This window comes from Hordeum vulgare, chromosome 4H, assembly GCF_904849725.1.
Source record: "Hordeum vulgare subsp. vulgare chromosome 4H, MorexV3_pseudomolecules_assembly, whole genome shotgun sequence".
NCBI classification, from domain to species: domain Eukaryota; kingdom Viridiplantae; phylum Streptophyta; class Magnoliopsida; order Poales; family Poaceae; genus Hordeum; species Hordeum vulgare.
In genome coordinates this window covers 71,488,134-71,509,913 of record NC_058521.1, presented here as the reverse complement: position 1 = coordinate 71,509,913, position 21,780 = coordinate 71,488,134, and the positions used below count along the sequence as shown (strand labels likewise).

At 46.3% G+C, this 21,780-nt stretch overlaps 1 protein-coding gene across 1 annotated transcript; it reads right to left on the bottom strand.

The window, feature by feature from the left end:
- Positions 1-18,689: 18,689 nt before the first annotated feature.
- On the bottom strand, positions 18,690-21,530 carry LOC123447920 (50S ribosomal protein L19, chloroplastic-like). The gene is made up of 6 exons (XM_045124644.1): positions 21,425-21,530; positions 21,045-21,218; positions 20,775-20,969; positions 20,583-20,669; positions 20,377-20,510; positions 18,690-19,117 (listed from the first exon to the last, which is right to left on the bottom strand). The coding sequence occupies exons 2-6, from the start codon at positions 21,201-21,203 to the stop codon at positions 19,015-19,017; spliced, it is 678 nt and encodes a 225-aa protein (XP_044980579.1). The 5' UTR covers positions 21,204-21,218; positions 21,425-21,530; the 3' UTR covers positions 18,690-19,014.
- Between the last annotated feature and the right edge of the window lie 250 nt (positions 21,531-21,780).

Genomic DNA, 21,780 nt, shown 5'->3' with positions numbered 1-21,780 from the left:
ATACGAGATTACCGAAAGTTTTTCGGAGTCTCGGATGAGATCCCGGACATCACGAGGAGCTCCGGAATGGTCCGGAGGTAAAGATTGATGTATAGGACGGATGGTTTCGGACACCGGAAGTGTTTCGGGCATCACCGGTAACGTACCGGGACCACCGGGACCACCGGAGGTGGTCCCGGGGGACCACCGAAGGGGGGTGACGACCCCGGGAGGCTAGATGGGCTAAGTGGGGAAGGTAACCAGCCCCTAAGTGGGCTGGTGTGCCCCCCACCCAGCCCATGTGCACCAGAAAAAAGGGGAAGGGGGGGAACCCTAACTAAGGTGGGCCTTAGGCCCACCAGAGGGGTGCGCCACCCCTCCTCCTTGCCCTGGCCGCCACTCCCCCCATCTGGGAGGTCTGCCGCACCCCCTAGGGTGGGAACCCTAGGGGTGGCACCCCCTATCCCCTTCCCCTATATATAGTGGGCACTTTTGGCCTTTGGAGGACACGGTTTTCCCTCTCCCTCGGTGCAGCCCTGCACTTCTTCCTCCTCCTCTGTGCCGGCGCTTGGCGAAGCCCTGCAGGGAGACCTCGTCTCTCCACCAACACCACGCCGTCGTGTTGCTGGTCTTCTTCCCCTACCTCTCCCTCCTCCTTGCTGGATCAAGGTGCGGGAGACATCACCGGGCTGCAGGTGTGTTGAACGCGGAGGTGTCGTTGTTCGGCACTAGATCGGAATCGCTGCGAGTACGACTCCATCAACCGCGTTCTAGCAACGCTTCCGCTTAGCGATCTTCAAAGGTACGAAGATGCTCTTACCCCTCTCTCGTTGCTGGTCTCTCCATAGGAAGATCTGAACATGCGTAGGAAAATTTTTGAATTTATGCTACGATACCCAACAGTGGCATCCGAGCCAGGTTTTCTATGCGTAGATTCTATGCACGAGTAGAACACAAAAGTTGTGGGCGATGATTTGTCAATTTTCTTGCCGTTACTAGTCTTATTCTTTTCCGGCGGTATTGTGGGATGAAGCGGCCCGGACCGACCTTACACGTACGCTTACGTGAGACTACTTCCACCGACAAACATGCACATCGTGCATAAAGGTGGCTAGCGGGTGTCTGTCTCTCCTACTCTAGTCGGATTGGATTTGATGAAAAGGGTCCTTATGAAGGGTAAATAGCTTTGACATATCATCGTTGTGGCTGTCACATAGGTAAGAAGGCGTTCTTGCTAGAAACCCAAATCAGCCATGTAAAACTTGCAACAACAATTAGAGGACGTCTAACTTGTTTTTGCAGGGTTTGACATGTGATGTGATATGGCCAAAGTTGTGATGTTGCATGTATGATGTATGAGATGATCATGTTATTGTAATAGGTTTCACGACTTGCATGTCGATGAGTATGACAACCGGCAGGAGCCATAGGAGTTGTCTTAATTTATTGTATGAGATGCAACGCCATGTGCTTACTACTTTTACTTCATTGCTAACGGTTAGCCATAGTAGTAGTGATAGTAGTAGTTGGCGTGACGACTTCACGGAGACACGATGATGGAGATCATGATGATGGAGATCATGGTGTCACGCCGGTGACGATGATGATCATGCGATGCCTGAAGATGGAGATCGAAAGAGCAAAGATGATAATGGCCATATCATGTCACTATATGATTGCATTGTGATGTTTATCATGTTTTACATCTTATTGCTTAAAACGACGGTAGCATAATAAGATGATCCCTCTTAAAATTTCGAGAACGTATTCCCCTAAGTGTGCACCGTTGCGAAGGTTCGTTGTCTCAAAGCACCACGTGATGATCGGGTGTGATAGATTCTAACGTTCGCATACAACGGGTGTAAGCCAGATTTACACACGCGAAACACCTAGGTTGACTCGACGAGCTTAGCATGTACAGACATGACCTCGAATACAAGAGACCGAAAGGTCGAACATGACTCGTATGGTTGAATACGATCAGCATGAAGTTGCTCACCATGGTGACTAGTCCGTCTCACGTGATGATCGGACACGGGTTAGTCAACATGGATCGTGTATCACTTAGATGACTAGAGGGATGTCGATTTAAGTGGGAGTTCATACTTAATTTGATTAAATGAACTTAATTGTCATGAACTTAGTCTAAAAGTTGTCTTTACAAATATTGTAGATGTCCAACGTCAACCTCAACTTCAACGCATTCCTAGAGAAAAACAAGCTGAAAGATGATGGTAGCAACTATGCGGACTGGGTTCGCAACCTGAAGCTCATCCTTGAAGCAGCTAAAAAGGCGTATGTCCTTAATGCGCCGTTGGGTGACCCTCCCGCTCCCGCAGCAGCCCAGGACATTCTAAACGTCTGGCAAGCGCGGAGTGATGACTACTCTCTGGTCAGGTGTGGCATGTTATACAGTTTAGAAACGGGGCTCCAAAGACGTTTTGAGCAACACGGGCCATATGAGATGTTCCAAGAGCTGAAGCTAGTTCTTCAAGCTCATGCTCGTGTCGAGAGATATGAAGTCTCCAACAAGTTCTTCAGCTGTAAGATGGAGGAGAACAGTTCTGTCAGTGAGCACATACTCAAAATGTCTGGGTTACACGGTCGTCTGACTTCACTTGGAGTCGAACTTCCGGACGATGCTATCATTGACAGAATCCTCCAGTCTCTCCCACCAAGCTACAAAGGCTTTGTGCTTAACTACAACATGCAAGCGATGGAGAAAACCATTCCCGAGTTGTACTCGATGCTCAAGTCTGCAGAAGTAGAAATCAAGAAGGAGCATCAAGTGTTGATGGTCAACAAGACCACTAGTTTCAAGAAAGGCAGGGGTAAGAAGAACTTCAAGAAAGACGGCAAAGTTGTTGCCGCGCCCGGTAAGCCAGATGCCGGGAAGAAGAAAAAGAACGGACCCAAGCCTGAGACTGAGTGCTTCTACTGCAAGGGAAAAGGTCACTGGAAGCGGAACTGCCCCAAATACTTAGCGGACAAGAAGGCCGGCAACGTTAAAGGTATATGTGATATACATGTTATTGATGTGTACCTTACCAGCGCTCGTAGTAGCTCCTGGGTATTTGATACCGGTGCTGTTGCTCACATTTGCAACTCAAAGCAGGAACTGCGGAATAAGCGGAGACTGGCCAAGGACGAGGTGACGATGCGCATCGGGAATGGTTCAAAGGTCGATGTGATTGCCGTCGGCATGCTACCTCTACATCTACCGTCGGGATTAGTTTTAAACCTTAATAATTGTTATTTAGTACCAGCTTTAAGCATGAACATTGTATCAGGGTCTTGCTTAATGCGAGACGGCTACTCATTTAAGTCAGAGAATAATGGTTGTTCTATTTATATGAGTGATATGTTTTATGGTCATGCTCCGCTGGTGAATGGTTTATTCTTGATGAATCTCGATCGTGATGTTACACATATTCATAGTGTGAGTACCAAAAGATGCAAAGTTGATCATGATAGTCCCACATACTTGTGGCACTGCCGCCTTGGTCATATCGGCGTTAAGCGCATGAAGAAGCTCCATACTGATGGACTGCTAGAGTCTCTTGACTTTGAATCATTTGACACATGCGAACCGTGCCTCATGGGCAAGATGACTAAGACTCCATTCTCAGGAATAATGGAGAGAGCCACCGACTTATTGGAAATAATACATACTGATGTGTGTGGTCCAATGAACGTTGAAGCTCACGGTGGTTATCGTTATGTTCTCACTCTCACCGATGATTTGAGTAGGTATGGGTATATCTACTTGATGAAGCACAAATCTGAGACGTTTGAAAAGTTCAAGGAATTTCAGAGTGAGGTTGAGAATCAACGTGACAGAAAAATTAAATGTCTACGATCTGATCGTGGAGGAGAATATTTGAGTCACGAGTTTGGCAGACACCTAAGGAAGTGTGGAATCGTTTCACAACTAACGCCGCCTGGCACACCGCAGCACAACGGAGTGTATGAATGTCGTAATCGCACCTTATTAGATATGGTACGATCTATGATGTCTCTCACCGACTTACCGCTATCATTTTGGGGATACGCATTAGAAACTGCAGCATTCACTTTAAATAGGGCACCGTCTAAATCCGTTGAGACGACACCGTATGAACTGTGGTTTGGCAAGAAACCTAAGTTGTCGTTTCTTAAAGTTTGGGGCTGCGATGCTTATGTGAAGAAACTTCAACCAGAAAAGCTCGAACCCAAAGCGGAGAAATGTGTATTCATAGGATACCCTAAGGAAACTATTGGGTATACCTTCTATCTTAGATCCGAAGGTAAAACCTTTGTTGCCAAGAACGGATCCTTTCTAGAGAAAGAGTTTCTCTCGAAAGAAGTAAGTGGGAGGAAGGTAGAACTTGATGAGGTAATTACACCCCCTCTCGAACAGGAAAGTAGCGCAGTACAAGAAGTTGTTCCTGTGGTGCCTACACCGACTGAAGAGGAAGTTAATGATGATGATCATAAAGCTTCGGATCAAGTTACTACTGAACCGCGAAGGTCCACAAGGGTACGCTTCGCGCCAGAGTGGTACGGCAACCCTGTGATGGAAATCATGTTGTTAGACAACGGTGAACCTTCGAACTATGAAGAAGCGATGGCGGGCCTGGATTCCAACAAATGGCTTGAGGCCATGAAATCCGAGATAGGATCCATGTATGAGAACAAAGTATGGACTTTGGTGGACTTGCCCGATGACCGGCGAGCCATAGAAAATAAATGGATCTTCAAGAAGAAGACTGATGCAAACGGTAATGTAACCGTTTACAAAGCTCGACTTGTCGCAAAGGGTTTTCGACAAATTCAAGGAGTTGACTACGAAGAGACTTTCTCTCCCGTAGCGAAGCTGAAATCAGTCCGAATCATGTTAGCAATTGCCGCCTTTTATGATTATGAAATTTGGCAAATGGACGTCAAAACGGCGTTCCTTAACGGGAACCTTAAGGAAGAGTTGTATATGATGCAACCAGAAGGTTTTGTTGACCCTAAGGGTGCTAACAAAGTATGCAAGCTCCAGCGCTCCATCTATGGGCTGGTGCAAGCATCTCGGAGTTGGAACATTCGCTTTAATGAAGTGATTAAAGCGTTTGGGTTCATACAGGTTTACGGAGAAGCCTGTCTGTACAAGAAAGTGAGTGGGAACTCTGTAGCTTTCCTCATACTATATGTGGATGACATATTATTGATGGGGAATGATATAGAGATGTTGGAGAGCATAAAGGCCTATTTGAACAAGAGTTTTTCAATGAAGGACCTTGGAGAAGCTGCATACATATTAGGCATCAAGATCTATAGAGATAGATCGAGACGCCTCATAGGTCTTTCGCAAAGTACATACCTTGACAAGATATTGAAGAAGTTCAATATGGAAAACTCAAAGAAAGGGTTCTTGCCAGTTTTGCAAGGTATCAGATTGAGTAAGACTCAGTCGCCGACCACGGCAGCAGATAGAGAGAAGATGAGTTATGTCCCCTACGCTTCAGCCGTGGGCTCTCTAATGTATGCCATGCTGTGTACCAGACCTGATATAAACCTTGCGATAAGCTTGGTAGGGAGGTACCAAAGTAATCCCGGTGCGGAACACTGGACAGCGGTCAAGAATATCCTTAAGTACCTGAAAAGGACTAAGGAAATTTTTCTCGTTTATGGAGGTGACGAAGAACTCGTCGTAAAGGGTTACGTCGATGCTAGCTTCGATACAGATCCGGATGACTCTAAGTCACAAACCGGATACGTATATGTGTTGAATGGTGGGGCAGTGAGCTGGTGCAGCCGCAAGCAAGAAGTCATGGCAGCATCTACATGTGAAGCGGAGTACATAGCTGCTTCAGAAGCGGCTCATGAAGGAATTTGGATGAAGGAGCTCATCACAGACCTTGGAGTGGTTCCAAGCGCGTCGGGTCCTATGACACTCTTCTGTGATAACACTGGAGCCATTGCCATAGCCAAGGAGCCCAGGTTTCACCGGAAGACGAAGCACATCAAGCGCCGCTACAACTCCATCCAGGACCATGTCCAGAGTGGAGTGATAGATATTTGTAAAGTACACACGGATCTGAATATTGCAGACCCGTTCACTAAACCTCCTCCACGAGCAAAACATGATCAACACCATAAAGCTATGGGTGTTCGATACATCACAATGTAACTAGATTATTGACTCTAGTGCAAGTGGGAGACTGTTGGGAATATGCCCTAGAGGCAATAATAAAATGGTTATTATCATATTTCTTTGTTCATGATAATCGTATATCGTTCATGCTATAATTGTATTAACAGGAAACAGTAATACATGTGTGAATGAATAGATCACAATGTGTCCCTAGCAAGCCTCTAGTTTGCTAGCTCGTTAGTCAATAGATGATCATGGTTTCCTGATCATGGACATTGGATGTCATTGATAATGGGATCACATCATTGGGAGAATGATGTGGTGGACAAGACCCAATCCTAAGCCTAGCACTAGATCGTATTGTTCGTATGCTAATGCTTTTCTAATGTCAAGTATCTTTTCCTTCGACCGTGAGATTGTGCAACTCCCGGATACCGTAGGAGTGCTTTGGGTGTATCAAACGTCACAACGTAACTGGGTGACTATAAAGGTGCACTACGGGTACCTCCAAAAGTGTCTGTTGGGTTGGTACGAATCGGGATCGGGATTTGTCACTCCGTGTGACGAGAGGTATCTCTGGGCCCACTCGGTAGAACATCATCATGAGCTCAATGTGACTGAGGAGTTAGTCACACGATGACGTGCTACGGAACGAGTAAAGAGACTTACCGGTAACAAGATTGAACAAGGTATAGGTATACCGACGATCGAATCTCGGGCAAGTTCTATACCGACAGACAAAGGGAATTGTATACGGGATTGATTGAATCCTTGACATCGTGGTTCATCCGATGAGATCATCGTGGATCTAGTGGGAGCCACCATGGGTATCCAGACCCCGCTGATGGTTATTGGCCAGAGAGGTGTCTCGGTCATGTCTGCCTGTCTCCCGAACCCGTAGGGTCTACACACTTAAGGTTCGATGACGCTAGGGTTATAGGGAATTGTTATACGAGATTATCGAAAGTTTTTCGGAGTCCCGGATGAGATCCCGGACATCACGAGGAGCTCCGGAATGGTCCGGAGGTAAAGATTGATGTATAGGACGGATGGTTTCGGACACCGGAAGTGTTTCGGGCATCACCGGTAACGTACCGGGACCACCGGGACCACCGGAGGTGGTCCCGGGGGACCACCGAAGGGGGGTGACGACCCCGGGAGGCTAGATGGGCTAAGTGGGGAAGGGAACCAGCCCCTAAGTGGGCTGGTGCGCCCCCCACCCAGCCCATGTGCACCAGAAAAAAGGGGAAGGGGGGGAACCCTAACTAAGGTGGGCCTTAGGCCCACCAGAGGGGTGCGCCACCCCTCCTCCTTGCCCTGGCCGCCACTCCCCCCATCTGGGAGGGCTGCCGCACCCCCTAGGGTGGGAACCCTAGGGGTGGCACCCCCTCTCCCCTTCCCCTATATATAGTGGGCACTTTTGGCCTTTGGAGGACACGGTTTTCCCTCTCCCTCGGCGCAGCCCTGCACTTCTTCCTCCTCCTCTCTGTCGGCGCTTGGCGAAGCCCTGCCGGGAGACCTCGTCTCTCCACCAACACCACGCCGTCGTGTTTCTTGTCTTCTTCCCCAACCTCTCCCTCCTCCTTGCTGGATCAAGGTGCGGGAGACGTCACCGGGTTGCACGTGTGTTGAACGCGGAGGTGCCGTTGTTCGGCACTAGATCGGAATCGCTGTGAGTACGACTCCATCAACCGCGTTCTAGCAACGCTTCCGCTTAGCGATCTTCAAAGGTACGAAGATGCTCTTACCCCTCTCTCGTTGCTGGTCTCTCCATAGGAAGATCTGAACATGCGTAGGAAAAATTTTGAATTTATGCTACAATACCCAAGAGGGGCTACCTACAGGCAGTCGGCTCTGATACCAACTTGTGAAGCCCTCGATTTAATCGTACGCTAATCATACACGCAAATGCGTACGATCAAACCCAAGGACTCACGGGAAGATATCACAACACAACTCTAGACACAAATAAAATAACATCAGCTTCATATTACAAGCCATGGGCCTCGAGGGCTAGAATACGATAGCTCGATAAACACACGAGTCAGCGGAAGCAAAAATATCTGAGTACAGACATAAAACATGGGGTGCCTTAGAGAAGGCTAGAACAAAAGGAACACGATCGAACGAGGCGAGGCCTCCTGCCTGGGAACCTCCTAACTACTCCTGGGCTTCAGCGGCCTCCACGAAGAAGACACCATCGGGACAGCAGGCGTCGGCAGGAAAACTCCATCTCCTGGGCTCCATCATCTGGTCGCAGCAACGGATCAAGGGGACAAAGGGGGGAGCAAAGCAGCGGTGAGTACTCATCCAAAGTACTCGCAAGTCTTACATCAGAACTATTCTAATTATGCATCAGTATCAAAGAAGGGGGTGTTATATGTGGATTGACTGCAGCAATGCGAGAACAGAGAGAGAAGGCCTAGTCCTATCGAAGACTAGCATCTTCAGGGTCTTGCAGCAATAGACGAGAGTAGAACAGGGGGTAAAACATTAATAGTCATATTGTTGCAGCAATATTAAAGCGAGGTCACGCCTAAAGATCCTCCCTCGACTCCCTGCGAGGAAGCAATCCCGAGGCAAACTAATGATCAAGTTAAGTAACAATTGTAGTTGTATAATATCGGGGCACAACTCCAAGTCGTCCTGTAACCGTGGACACGGCTATCCGAATAGTTAATTTTCATCCGTGCAGGGGTGCACCACATGTCCCGTCACGCTCGATAACACTCTGGCCGGACATACTTTTCTGGGTCCTGCCCGGCCTCGGAATATCGACACGTCGCAGCCCCACCTAAGACAAATCAGAGAGGCCAGCCCGCCGGTCTAACTCCTAAGCACAAAGGGTTCGTGGGCCCGGTTCCCCTTCACGCTACTTCACGTGGCGTGGGCGGCCGACGTCAGTCCTAGCATCCCTTAATCACAAGAGCGATGCATCTCGGGACCACTCGGGCGCGCGCCGCTACATTGCTGGCATATGAAAAGCTTTGGCTGATACCGCGACGTCGAGTACCCATAATTCTTCCCGCATAGCCGGTTAGTGCGAAAAGGTCTCCGACCAACCCAGATCAAATACCCAAATCCATTAACATTTTAGTTAGGCCAACAACACAGTCTCACGGGAATCCACCCGTCTTACAACTAATCACCAAAGATCCCAGTAACAAGGTCCAGTAACTGTGTGGTTGTAACATCGGGGGGGGGGACCCGAGGTATCACCCTCGTTGGATTCCGAACGATGTACCCGTCAAGGTGGGCTTAGAGGAATCACCCTCGGGGGTCCCACACTTGAGGGGTTGCACGACAGAGGCGTCATCAGGAATGGTGAAAGAGGAATCACCCTCGATAACCACGACCGACTAACTATACTACAGAGATATCATCAAAAGTACTTAGCAAGGTGTCACCCTCGGTACCCGATAGTATCTCTGTAGTGTCGTACAAAGATGGGGGTGCATGTGCTGTGTCGGGTCTGGCTCGTCGATCAGGGATCGAGATTTGAAAACAAGCGGGGCAACTAAACTACGGGGTTAGAGGGGATGACTGCTCCACCTATACTAAGCAGATTTAAAGGTACATGACTGAAAGTAGCAGTTCATCAAAAACAGGCTATGCATCAGATATAGGAGCTAACTACAACAGTAGCAAAATACTAATGCAAGCAGTAGGAAGAAAGACATAGGCGATATAGGAATGATCAAGGGGGGTTTGCTTGCCTTGCTGCTCTGCGACAAAGGACTGATCGGCAGGGTCGTAGATGTACCCGGCAGCAGCGTCAGTCTCGGGGTCTACCGGTAAGAAGAGGGGGAAGAAACAATAAATAATAGCAACGGTGCAACACAAAGCATGACATGGCAAGATGCAGGCTAGACATGAGCTAACGCAGCAACATCCGTCATAGACGGGTCGGAAGAATATCTGACGATATTTTCCGGGTCTCGGGCTACTACCGGTCATACTCGAAACGATGGAAATGTTCCATGTTTGCTATGCTAGGGACGCGTGACAAACGAATGGACCGTGTATCCGGGTTCGTCTCGTTCTGCTGATCAACTTTCATCTTGAAAATATCTTGATCTGACTTACGGATTATTTAATATTAATTTTTAAAGTTTTATTCAATAATTAGGAATTAAAAACAGATTTAAATAATTTAATAAAAAACTATTATGACATCAGCATGATGGCATGCTGACATCAACATTTGACTGGTCAACTGACTAGCGGGTCCCGAACGTCATAGGCACAAGTTTTAATTAAGATTAAATATTAATTAATCACATTTATTTAGTGGGAGACCCACGTGTCATACTCTAATTATTCTAATTATCCAATTAAATAATTTAATTAATATATCTATTTATTTATTTAATAAAAACATTATTTTTATTTTTATATTTTAATTTCACTTTTCTTTAAAAGGGGGTGTGGGGCCTCCGTGTCATAGACAGCGGGGGGCGTTGGCCCCACCGGTAAGTGGCTTTAGGCCATATACTCAATTTTATTCAGAGATACATAATCATGCAATTATCGTATTCCTCCAAATACATATATATGCAAATACATACATCGCATCTCATACATACATACATACGGAAATACAACATTTATTTTTATTTCTTTCTCACATCTCACATCTCACAACTCCCTCTGTTAACACAGAGAAGTCTCTCTGCTAACACAACATGGAAGAACCGCATGTTCAAACCTTCCTACCGGTCACTACCGTCGACGGATCGGAGTCCCATTTGCCGGAACGGAATCGGGACGGTGAGGGGAACGCGATGGTGGGAGGAGCCCGAGGAGGGGCTCACCAACGTTGATGAGATGGCCCGGTGAAGCCGGAGTTCGCGGGAAGGCGGAGGTGAAGGCGAGGAGGAAGACGAGGCGATGACGGTGATGGCGCGGTGGTGACGCGGTTCCGGTGAAGACGGTCATGACGGCGAGGAGGAGTCGGCCGGAGGTTCGTCGAGAGGGGCCCCGGTGAGGAGGGCCCCCGGGATGGAGCCGCCGACGGGGGCTCCGGCCATCGCGGGGGTCGCGGTGGATCGAAGGAGAACCGGCGGGGAGGGGCCCGATGACGGGGCCGCCGTGGTCGGTGGGGACCCCGGCCGATGCGCCGACGGGGAGGGGCGGCCACCGGAGAGGTGAGGGCCGCCGGAGATGGGCCCCCCGGGGATGGGGAGGTCGGCCGACGGGGATGGGGAGGCTGCCGGAGTGGGGTGGCCAGGGGGGCTTCGGGTTGGAAAGGGGCTGGTGGGGGAGAGGCTGCAGGGGAGGGTCGGTGGAGGGAGAGGCCGGCGGTGGGGTGAGGAAGGAGCTCTCCGGCCGGGGTGGGGGCGAGGTGGAGAGGAGGTCCTGGCGCAGGGGAGGCCCGTGGGGGGAGAGGGAGATCGTGGGGAGGGAGAGAGCCGAGAGAGAGAGAGGGGGCTCCCGTGGGGAAGGTGGGGGCTGCCGGTGCGTGGGGGTTGGTGGGGTGTGGGTTGCGGTAGGTGGGAAGGAGAGCCGAAGGGGGGCTCTCGTGGGTGGGGTGGGACTCGATGGGGAGGGTGGCGGCGGCCAGGGAACTGGGAGGTGACGGGGGGAACACAGGGGAGTGCTAAGGTTCGGTGGTGGGGAGCGGTTGGGGCGTGGCGAGTTGGGCCTCTTGGCCGAGCTCGGCCATGGGTGGGGGTGTTTTGCTTCTTTTTTTTTATTCTCTGTTGTTGTTTATTTTTCTTTTATTATTTATCTTTTTTCCTATTATTATTATTCTCTTACCTTTTATTTTATTATTTTAATACTTTCTTTTATTCTATTTTTTTAATTCTTTTATTATTTCTGCAATCGAAAACTTCCATCCATAGACTTTAATTTAAACATGATAATTACTTTGATTTTTATTAAGTGACAATCTAGCTTAGTTAAATATGATGACCTAGCATCATTAGGGTGCGGTTACTGTATCTTAACTACCGGGGTGTCACAGTTACGTGGATTTTTTTGGGATTATATAAAAAATACTGGGCGAAAGAACTACCGGAGGGGGGCTGCTAGGGCGCCACAAGCCGTGACACCGCCACCCCCTGGTGGCGGAGTGGGGGCTTGTGGGCTCCCAGACGGCCCACTAGCCCCCCTCTTTTGCTATATGAAGCGTCTTGGTCTAGAAAAAATCAGACGGGAGCTTTTTTGTGGTTTCGCCGCCGCCACGAGGCGGAACTTGAGCACATCCAATCTAGAGATCCGGCAGGACGATCCTGCCGGGGAAACTTCCCTCCCGGAGGGGGAAATCATCGCCATCGTCATCACCAACACTCCTCTCATCGGAGGGGAGGCATCTTCATCAACATCTTCATCAGCACCATCTCTTCTCCAATCCCTAGTTCATCTCTTGTAACCAATCTTCGTCTCACGACTCCGATTGCTACTTGTAAGGTTACTAGTAGTGTTGATTACTCTTTGTAGTTGATGCTAGTTGAATTACTTGGTGGAAGAGTTTACGTTCAGATCCTTGATGCTATTCATTACACCTCTGATCATGATTATGATTATGCTTTGTGAGTAGTTACTTTTGTTCCTGAGGACATGGGATAAGTCATGTTAATAATAGTCATGTGAATTTGATATTCGTTCGGTATTTTGATATGTTGTATGTTGTCTTTTCCTCTAGTGGTGTTATGTGAACGTCGACTACATAACACTTCACCATACTTGGGCCTAGAGTAAGGCATTGGGAAGTAGTAAGTAGATGATGGGTTTCTGGAGTGACAGAAGCTTAAACCCCAGTCTATGTGTTGCTTCGTGATGGGCTGATTTGGATCCACTAGTTTAATGATATGGTTAGACTTTGTCTTAATTCTTCTTTTGTAGTTGCGGATGCTTGCGAGAGAGGTTAATCATAAGTGGGATGCTTGTCCAAGTAAGGGCAATACCCAAGCGCCGGTCCACCCACATATCAAACTATCAAAGTAACGAACGCGAATCATATGAACATGATGAAACTAGCATGACAGAAATTCTCGTGTGTCATCGGGGGCGTTTTTCCTCCTATAAGACTTTGTTCAGGCTTGTCCCTTGCTACAAAAGGGATTGGGCCACTTGCTGCACCGTTTCTACTACTTGTTACTTGTTACTTTTTGCTTGCTACGTTTCACCTCGCTACACAATAACTTGTTACCGCTACTTTCAGTGCTTGCAGTTATTACCTTGCTCATTTCCGTTTATCAGAGCCTTCTGCTCCTCGTTGGGTTCGACACTCTTACTTATCGAAAGGACTACGATTGATCCCCTATACTGGTGGGTCATCAATGCACGTTTGTTTGGTAACCTTGGGAAGTGCACCTTTTGCACAGATCGAGTATCTTTTCTTGGCTATGTTGTTACTCCACAAGGAAATGAAGTTGATAAAGCCAAGATTGAAGCTATTGAGAGTTGGCCGCAACCCAAAACGGTCACACAAGTGAGGAGTTTCCTTGGACTCGCCGGATTTTATAGGCGTTTTGTGAGAGATTTCAGCACCATCGATGCACCTCTGAGTGAACTTACAAAGAAGGATGTGCCTTATTCTTGGGGTACCGCACAGGAAGAAGCCTTCACGGTTTTGAAAGATAAGTTAACACATGCTCCTTTACTCCAACTTCCTGATTTTAATAAGACTTTCGAGCTTGAATGTGATGCTAGTGGAATTGGATTAGGTGGTGTGCTATTACAAGATGGTAAACCTGTTGCATACTTTTCTGAAAAATTAAGTGAGCCTAGTATGAATTATTCTACTTATGATAAGGAATTATATGCTCTTATTCGGACTTTGGAAACATGGCAACCTTATTTATGGCCCAAAGAATTTGTCATACATTATGATCATGAATCTTTGAAACATATTAGAAGTCAAGCAAAACTAAACCGTAGACATGCTAAATGGGTTGAATTCATTGAGACTTTCCCGTACGTCATTAAACACAAGAAGGGTAAAGAAAATGTCATTGCCGATGTTTTGTCTCATTGTTATACTATGCTTTCACAACCTTTTGGAGACCATCAAAGATCAATATGTGCATGATGCTGATTTCAAAGATGTGTTGGAGAATTGTAAAGAAGGGAGAACATGGAACAAGTTCATCGTTAATAATGGATTTGTGTTTCGTGCTAACAAGCTATGCATTCCAGCTAGCTCCATTCGTCTTTTGTTGTTACAGGAGGCGCATGGAGGAGGATTGATGGGACACTTTGGCGTAAAGAAGACGGAGGACGTACTTGCTACACATTTCTTTTGGCCAAAGATGCGATGGGATGTTAGGCATTTTGTTGCTCGTTGCACGACATGTCAAAAAGCTAAGTCATGACTCAATCCTCATGGTTTACATATGCCTTTGCCTATACCTAGTGTTCCTTGGGAGGATATACCTATGGACTTTGTTTTAGGTTTACCTCGAACAAAGAAGGGGAGGGATAGCATATTTGTTGTCGTGGACAGATTTTCAAAAATGGCACACTTTATACCATGTCATAAAAGTGATCATGCCGTTAATGTGTCTGATTTGTTCTTTCATGAAATTATTCGCTTGCATGGTGTGCCAAATACGATTGTTTCAGATTGTGATGCTAAATTTCTTAGCCACTTTTGGCGATGTTTATGGGCTAAGTTGGGGACGAAATTGCTTTTTAGTATTACATGTCACCCCCCAAACCGATGGACAAACTGAAGTAGTCAATAGATCTTTGTCTACTATGCTTAGGGTTGTTTTGAAGAACAATCTAAAACTATGGGAAGAATGCTTGCCTCATATTGAATTTTCTTATAATCGTTCGTTGCATTCTACTACAAAGATGTGTCCTTTTGAAGTTGTGTATGGTTTCCTACCTCGTGCACCTATTGATTTGTTACCTCTTCCATCTTCGGAGAAGGTTAATTTTGATGCTAAAGAACGTGTTGATTTGATATTAAATATGCATGAGTTAACTAAGGAAAACATTGAGTGCATGAATGCTAAATATAAACTTGCTGGAGATAAGGGTAGAAAACATGTTGTCTCTGCACCTCGAGATCTTGTTTGGTTGCATTTGCGTAAGGATAGGTTTCCTGATTTTCTCAAGTCAAAGCTAATGCCGCGTGCTCATGGTACTTTCAAAGTGTTAGAGAAAATAAATGATAATGCATATATACTTGAGCTGCCTGCAGATTTTGGGGTTAGTCCCACTTTTAACATTGCAGATTTGAAGCCATATTTGGGTGAGGAAGATGAGCTTTCGTCGAGGATGACTTCAGTTCAAGAAGGGGAGGATGATGAGGACATCAACACCATTGTTACACCCACAACCCCAGCTGTTATACATATTGGACCAGTTACTAGAGCTCATGCACGCCAATTGAATTACCACGTACTTTCGTTTCTTGGGAATACTTCTAATGTTCATGAACATATGATGCTGCCTAAGTTAGACACTTTTGTTGTGCTCATGAATGAAGGACCTAGCATGGACAAGAAGGATATCCGTTGGAGCGGGATCAAGCATGGAGAAGAAGGTGCACGCGCGGGAGAGAACAATGGAGCTTCCACTGGTGATTTTCGCACTCTAAAGCCACCATAAGGAGAGCATGAAGGCTTTGGACAAAATATTCAAGACGCCACATTAAAAATTTCGTTCATAGGCTATTATAGGTGTTGCGCCACCTTATTTTTGGGCCAGGCCCATGTAATTTCGAAATACCATAATATAGGCTATTTTTAGGGTCCGTGTGTGTGGGCAAACCGAGTTTATGGCTGTTTTTGGACCCCTCCTCCAACGGTCACGAAATTGCCTCTCTATTCCCTCATATATACAGCCCTTAGGGCTCCGTTTAGACTTGGGTTTTGTTTAGATTACAAGTTCGCCATAGCTACAACTTCACGTTCTTCGTTTGTGTTCTACGACCAGACAAAGGCGTCACAGAAGCCCACCTTCATCAATAAAGTTTTCCTCTTATATTCGCAATACCTTGATTGCATCTTAGTTTCTTGCTTGTTCTTCGTTTGCATGTAGGAAACAGACCTTCGTGGTCAGGTTGATCATGCTCCGGCGCGGTCAATAACCTCTTGGAGTTGGTTTAGCGATTGCTAAGGCGCGACGTCCTCACACGTTCGTAGTCGGATCGTCAAAGTCTACTCCACCAAAACGATACCCATGATCTCATTGAAAGACAGCGACAACTTCGCCTCTATTAGAAGGGGGCTTGGTACCCGTACTCGATTAAGTCGGTGTGAAGACCCTAGTTCGAATCGTCGATGTAGATCTTGCTGCGGCGAATTTTGGTCATCTGGCCCGCCATGGTGGGCGTCAACTGTCGTGGTTTGTCACGACAGATGTCCTCGTGAACGAACTTAGTGGTGAGGCCATCGTCGCGGTGTGGTGACTCGTAGGGGTTGATTGGGGACGAGAGACGGATTTACCCAGGTTCGGCCCCTCCAATGGAGGTGAAAGCCTACATCCTGCTTTAGTGTCTATATTTATGGGAATCTCGATTACAAGGATGCAGATTCGCTAACCTAGCTCTTGAGGGTTTCTTACTTGATCTTTTTGACTCAAGGGCTCTCCTTTATATATAGGTAGAGGCCCCCAAGTTTACAAACAGAGTCTGTGTCGAATGAACTCATGTGACCTACTACAAATCTACAATATCTTTCTTCCCAACTTATGAAGGCTTCCGGCGTCTTTTTCCTTGTATGTCAAAAGTCGTCGTCTTCTCGTGTTGGGTCGTATGGCGGCTTGAGTCACAACCCCTGGCGGCCCACCTTCTTACTGCTTCTTTGCACCTTGACCCGGCCCCGTAGGGCGGGTTACATCCTAGGATTATTTCCCCGACAGGCCCCCTCAAACATGTTGCTCGCTGATCCTTGAAAACCAGCGTCGATCTATCCATCGTGATACTCTTGCCCGAAGAAACCACCTTTTCCATGAGCGGTAAAACCCTAGTTCCCTCCCTTGGTCCCCTGATCCCAGAGTCAAGGACCCCAATGAATAACAACCGAAGGAGAGGGCATTGGAAAAAGTTCTCCGTGGTGATCGCCACCGCCGGGAGGAAAAATGAACCCTAACGAGAGGGGATCGCCACGGCATCTATACAATATAGATTGCTTGTGGGTGCGAAGAGGACTAGCTGTCAGATAGATGAACGCAGCGAAGCAAATGGCAAAGCACAGCAGAAAGACCGACCCATCCATGTCCGGTACACATAAAAGAAAAAGCCAAAAAAACATGTAGTTGGATGGTTAGAGGGGTAGTTGTATCCCCAGCCCATGAGGATCCAAATCCTGGTGCCCGCATTATTCCTGGATTTATTTCAGAATTTTTGGCGATGTGCATTCAATGGGAGGACATGCTCCCGTCGACAATGAGGTGCCTACAATGTATTCATAAATGTCAAAATGATATGCCAGCTCCATCCCTCTCATAGGGGATATAGATCGAGTGACTGGCCTCTGGCCAGTCACTAGCGGACAGCTAGTCGTTGGATGAAGGATGGGCAGCCTAGATTAAGTATTGTAGCAAAAGAAACACTGTATTCGATGATGTAGACGAACACTATAGACCGGGTACTTTAGACGACATCTTGTAGACGAAATCATTGTACATGGGATACTGTTCATTCATATCCATCCGATGATCCTTGATCTGACGGTCTGAAGAAGGGGGCTAGTCACTGTACTATTTACCGGTAACTTGTCCATAACAAGTCACTCGATCTTAGTCTGGATAGTATGTGTGTTCATAAAGATGAGTATATGCACGTGTATATAAATATTTACGTATGTATTGTGTTAAAAAAAACAAAAAAACAAAGGGCCGGTTGCACCCCTCAAACAGGCTGCTACGACAATGGCCCTAACTAATCTTAAAGCTGAAAACAATCCAGCGGCTAGGAACATCGACTGAAACATTGTTAAAAGTTACTCGACTGAGTTTTAGCATATCTGTTTATAAAAAGGGGCATATTATGCGTTTATCGGCTAATCTTTTTAAAAATTCAGTCGGATCATGAGCTGTCAGATTTGCTTGATCGAACGAGCCCAGTACGCTTTCAACATTATAGATCTATAACACAGGTCTTGTTATCAAATTATTTCTGCACCATAGTTGTTGTCAAATTATTTCTGTAACATAGTTCTTGTTGCAAAAATTTTGCAACATTTGTTTTGTTACGATTTTTGTCTAACAAAGGTTTGTTGTAATTTTTCTTTTTGCAACTAAGGTCATGTTACAAAAAATTCCTTCAAAGGTTCTGTTGTAAAACATAAACTCGTCGTAGACTTACAACACTGTATATATATATGTATTAGAAACATAGTCCGTATTATAGAACCGCTATATAGAACATCACTTGCACGCGTGTCATATATAGACGGCGGACGGGGCCACTGCAGTCTGTCAGGTGATGGTTAGCTTTTCTCTTTGTAAAATCTTGTTTGGCTGGAGCCTTTGCACCTGCCAGGCTGCCACCTGGATGCTCTTTTTCGGGTTTTTTCTGTTATCTTTATAATAGTGGAACCCAATCCTATTTTGGGATAGTATGTAAAAAAAAATGAAAAAAGTGCACCGAGCAGCTCTAGCAATCTCGGTAGCAGGAAGCATGAAATAATAATAATAGTTTCACTTTGGCGCGTCAAATATTCCAGCTTTTTTACGATAGAGGGAAAAAACAAGGTAAATAAGGGGAAGCAAGAAACCTCAGCACATTTTTTTTCAGCTGAGACCTCGTCACATTTGCAGATCAAATCCCCACTATTAAATTGTGTTCTCCCCTAGCACTCTAGAAACCAAGCATGAGAAGTACTCCAAACTATGGATTTCAAATATGGGACCAAACAGGTGTGATTCTCAGACTGCAACCGTCGTGCCGTCAGAAACCATGCGGGTTGATCCAACAGAGCAAAAATCGTAGAAACAACAGGTTGGAAGCCTCATTTTTTAAGTGCATTCATCCTGTCTCTCAGGTAATACAGCTTAGCTCTCCTCACTTTCTTCCTGTCCAAGATCTTCATTTCTTTGATGTTTGGCGAGTAACTGGACGAAAAAGAGAAAGTCACATCAAGAAAAATAATCCAAGCAAATAGTTGATAGCTAACTAAGAGAAAAGACACGCAGCCATTCAAACAACAATGAAACTTAACACAGGTTTGCATTCAATCTAGCTAGTGTCATATATGCTGGCAAAGATGCAGGGTTTATATGTAATGATATATCGATATCTTTCACGTTTAACGTCTAGTTGTGCTAGTTCTAAATATTAAAAGTTGAATACATAGATGTAACTGCAGAACAAAGCACAAAGATCCTGAGAATCAAAAAAGAAAAAGCATATAAACTACTGTACTAATTATAGCATTCTTTCAATGTATTTGTTTCCGTGGAAAACGCAGAGCAAAGAAAGAACATGCTACAAGTTCAGAACAATTGAGATTTGAACAGAACCGGATGACGGGTTTATGGAACTACAAACTCCACTTCTAATAGGTTGCTAAAAGGGCACAAGCAGTCATGTCCATCATTCCACAATATAGTCAAAGGAGGTCATATGTGGCTACTGCTTGGTAAAAGAAACTAGCTGTGCCCATCTCATCATAAACTTACTTCAGGGTCATTATTCCCCAAGTATGTAAGCATGGTTCAGAATATAGTATGAATGGATTTAGAAAAATGAAAGGACCAGATGAATCTAGTTCAATTATTCTCATCGGTGAATGAGAAACTAAAGGAACATTACGAAGTCAGCTGTTAGTAATCTAGCCTAGACAGGAGATAGGGGATGAGAGAGTGAGAAGATAAAACTAGCAAATGGGGGAGAGGGGAGAGAGCGAGGAAAACAACTAGCAAATGGGGGAGAGTCCCCCCACAAATTATCCCTTTGGCCTCTCCCCCAACATCAGCAATACCAGCATGATAACAAACATCACTACCTAAGCACAGTTTTCTCAGTTCTGCAAACATCCAACTATATTTCTCACGCAGGAGTTACACATCTATAGTTTCATTGGCCTTAATTTATCTGCTGATATTGTAAGGGTTTTTTCTTAGAGAAGGGATATTGTACGACTACTCGCAAAAAAAAAGGACAAGAACTCCCTGTCTGTCATCCTAACGGACAGGGAGAAGTGAACGCTAAAAAAATGTTGTTAATGGTTGTTGAATGGTTGCCAGATTTGAATTAAGGATATCACAGCATCAAGAGGTACTTCAACCTCAGCATGATATGTTCCAAGACAAAGCAGTGTAATTTTTTTTTAAAGAATGGAGTAGACGAGCACATGTTTGGTTTGACTTACAGTGGAAAGACAGATTCGACACCCACACCAGCTACTAATCTCCGCAATCTGAAGGTTGTATTTATCCCAGCATTGCGCCTTGCTATCACAATCCCTTTTAGTGTAGACTCTCGCCTTTTGTTCTCAGGAACTTGCTGTTTATTCACAGGATCAGTAGCAGAACTGTATCCGGGCAGCGCTAAAGCAAGGAATGTGAAATGCTATACCAATCTCATCTGAATGATGCATCCAGGCTGCACATCAGGAATCTCCCTCTCCGAGTGGACCTTATCAACCGCCTCTTTGTTCAAGATCTGCAAAATCATAAAAAGAATGCAACAAGCAGTATTATGTTTTTGCGGTAACATAGCTGCTATTGGATGTTATATAGTAGTTCCTGCAAGTAACACCAAGTTTACATTCATAATGTGCCTGGCAGTCTTGTCAGGCCTCTTGAACTTGATGCGTGGGGGGTGCTCAACCGCAGGGGAGCTGGAATCGTCCTCGTCCGAGGCAACCTCAGCACTTCCCACCGTCGACAAACCCCTCGCCATGAGAAACTTTGCGCAGAAACCAGACGAGGCAGGAACAACATCACCGGAAATGAACCGATTCTGCACGCAAAAAATTGATCCAGACGACATGACCCGGACGAATTCCAAGAACACAGAAGAGGATAAGAATCATACCCCGGTTGGAGGAGTGAACCCGCAAGTGCTGAGGTGTTTGACGGCCGAGGGTGGCGGGGCAGCACCCGGCTGAGCGGCTACAGGAGCAGCAAACTTCAGGAGCCTCGCCGCAGCCCCGCGGCTTCCGGCTCGGCAGACATTCCGGAGCAAAGATTGCATCCTGAGGACCGTACGCTGCGAAGAAATTGCAGAGTAAACCAGGGGCGAATCCAGTATAGGGCATGGGTCGTAATTTTTGCGAGAAATCGAAGTTTAGTGGGCATAATGCTGTGTCATGCATGTAACTGGGTCAGATCCGGATACAAATATCTGGCGTCAGGGTTCGGGGATCTCGGTTATGAACAGAGGGAAAGGGAAGGGAAGGGAAGGGAAGGGCGTACCAGGTGGTTGGATGCTCGTCGCCGGCAAAGGGGCAAGACGAAGAGGGCGGCGCCGCCAGGAGAGAGAGAGGGAGGGAGGGAGATAGGTGAACGGGGAGGGAGGTGTGAGCGGGCTAGTTACGTCAGGAGATGGGCCAGCCCAGGCCCAGCGAGAAACAGCGACCCCTATAGAGCAACCCAGCTCGGGGATAAGAATTGGCCCGTTTCCCTATCTTCCACTCTTTCTTTTTCCTTCAATCATTATGATTAGTTTATAGCCTCAAAAAAATTATAATCAGTACTTTTTATTTCAAAAAATGTAATAATTTCATGTACTTTATTGCCTAACTCGGTAACTAAATGTACACATTATATGT

What these genes read in the sequence shown, in the direction of transcription:
- LOC123447920 (XM_045124644.1), bottom strand. Translation starts at nt 21,203, where the DNA reads ATGCAATCTTTGCTCCGGAATGTCTGCCGAGCCGGAAGCCGCGGGGCT. An exon ending in GGTTCACTCCTCCAACCGGG is followed by an intron (nt 20,970 to 21,044) that starts GTATGATTCTTA and finishes TTTTGCGTGCAG; the next exon opens with AATCGGTTCATTTCCGGTGA. An exon ending in GTCGAATCTGTCTTTCCACT is followed by an intron (nt 19,118 to 20,376) that starts GTAAGTCAAACC and finishes TTTTTCGTCCAG; the next exon opens with TTACTCGCCAAACATCAAAG.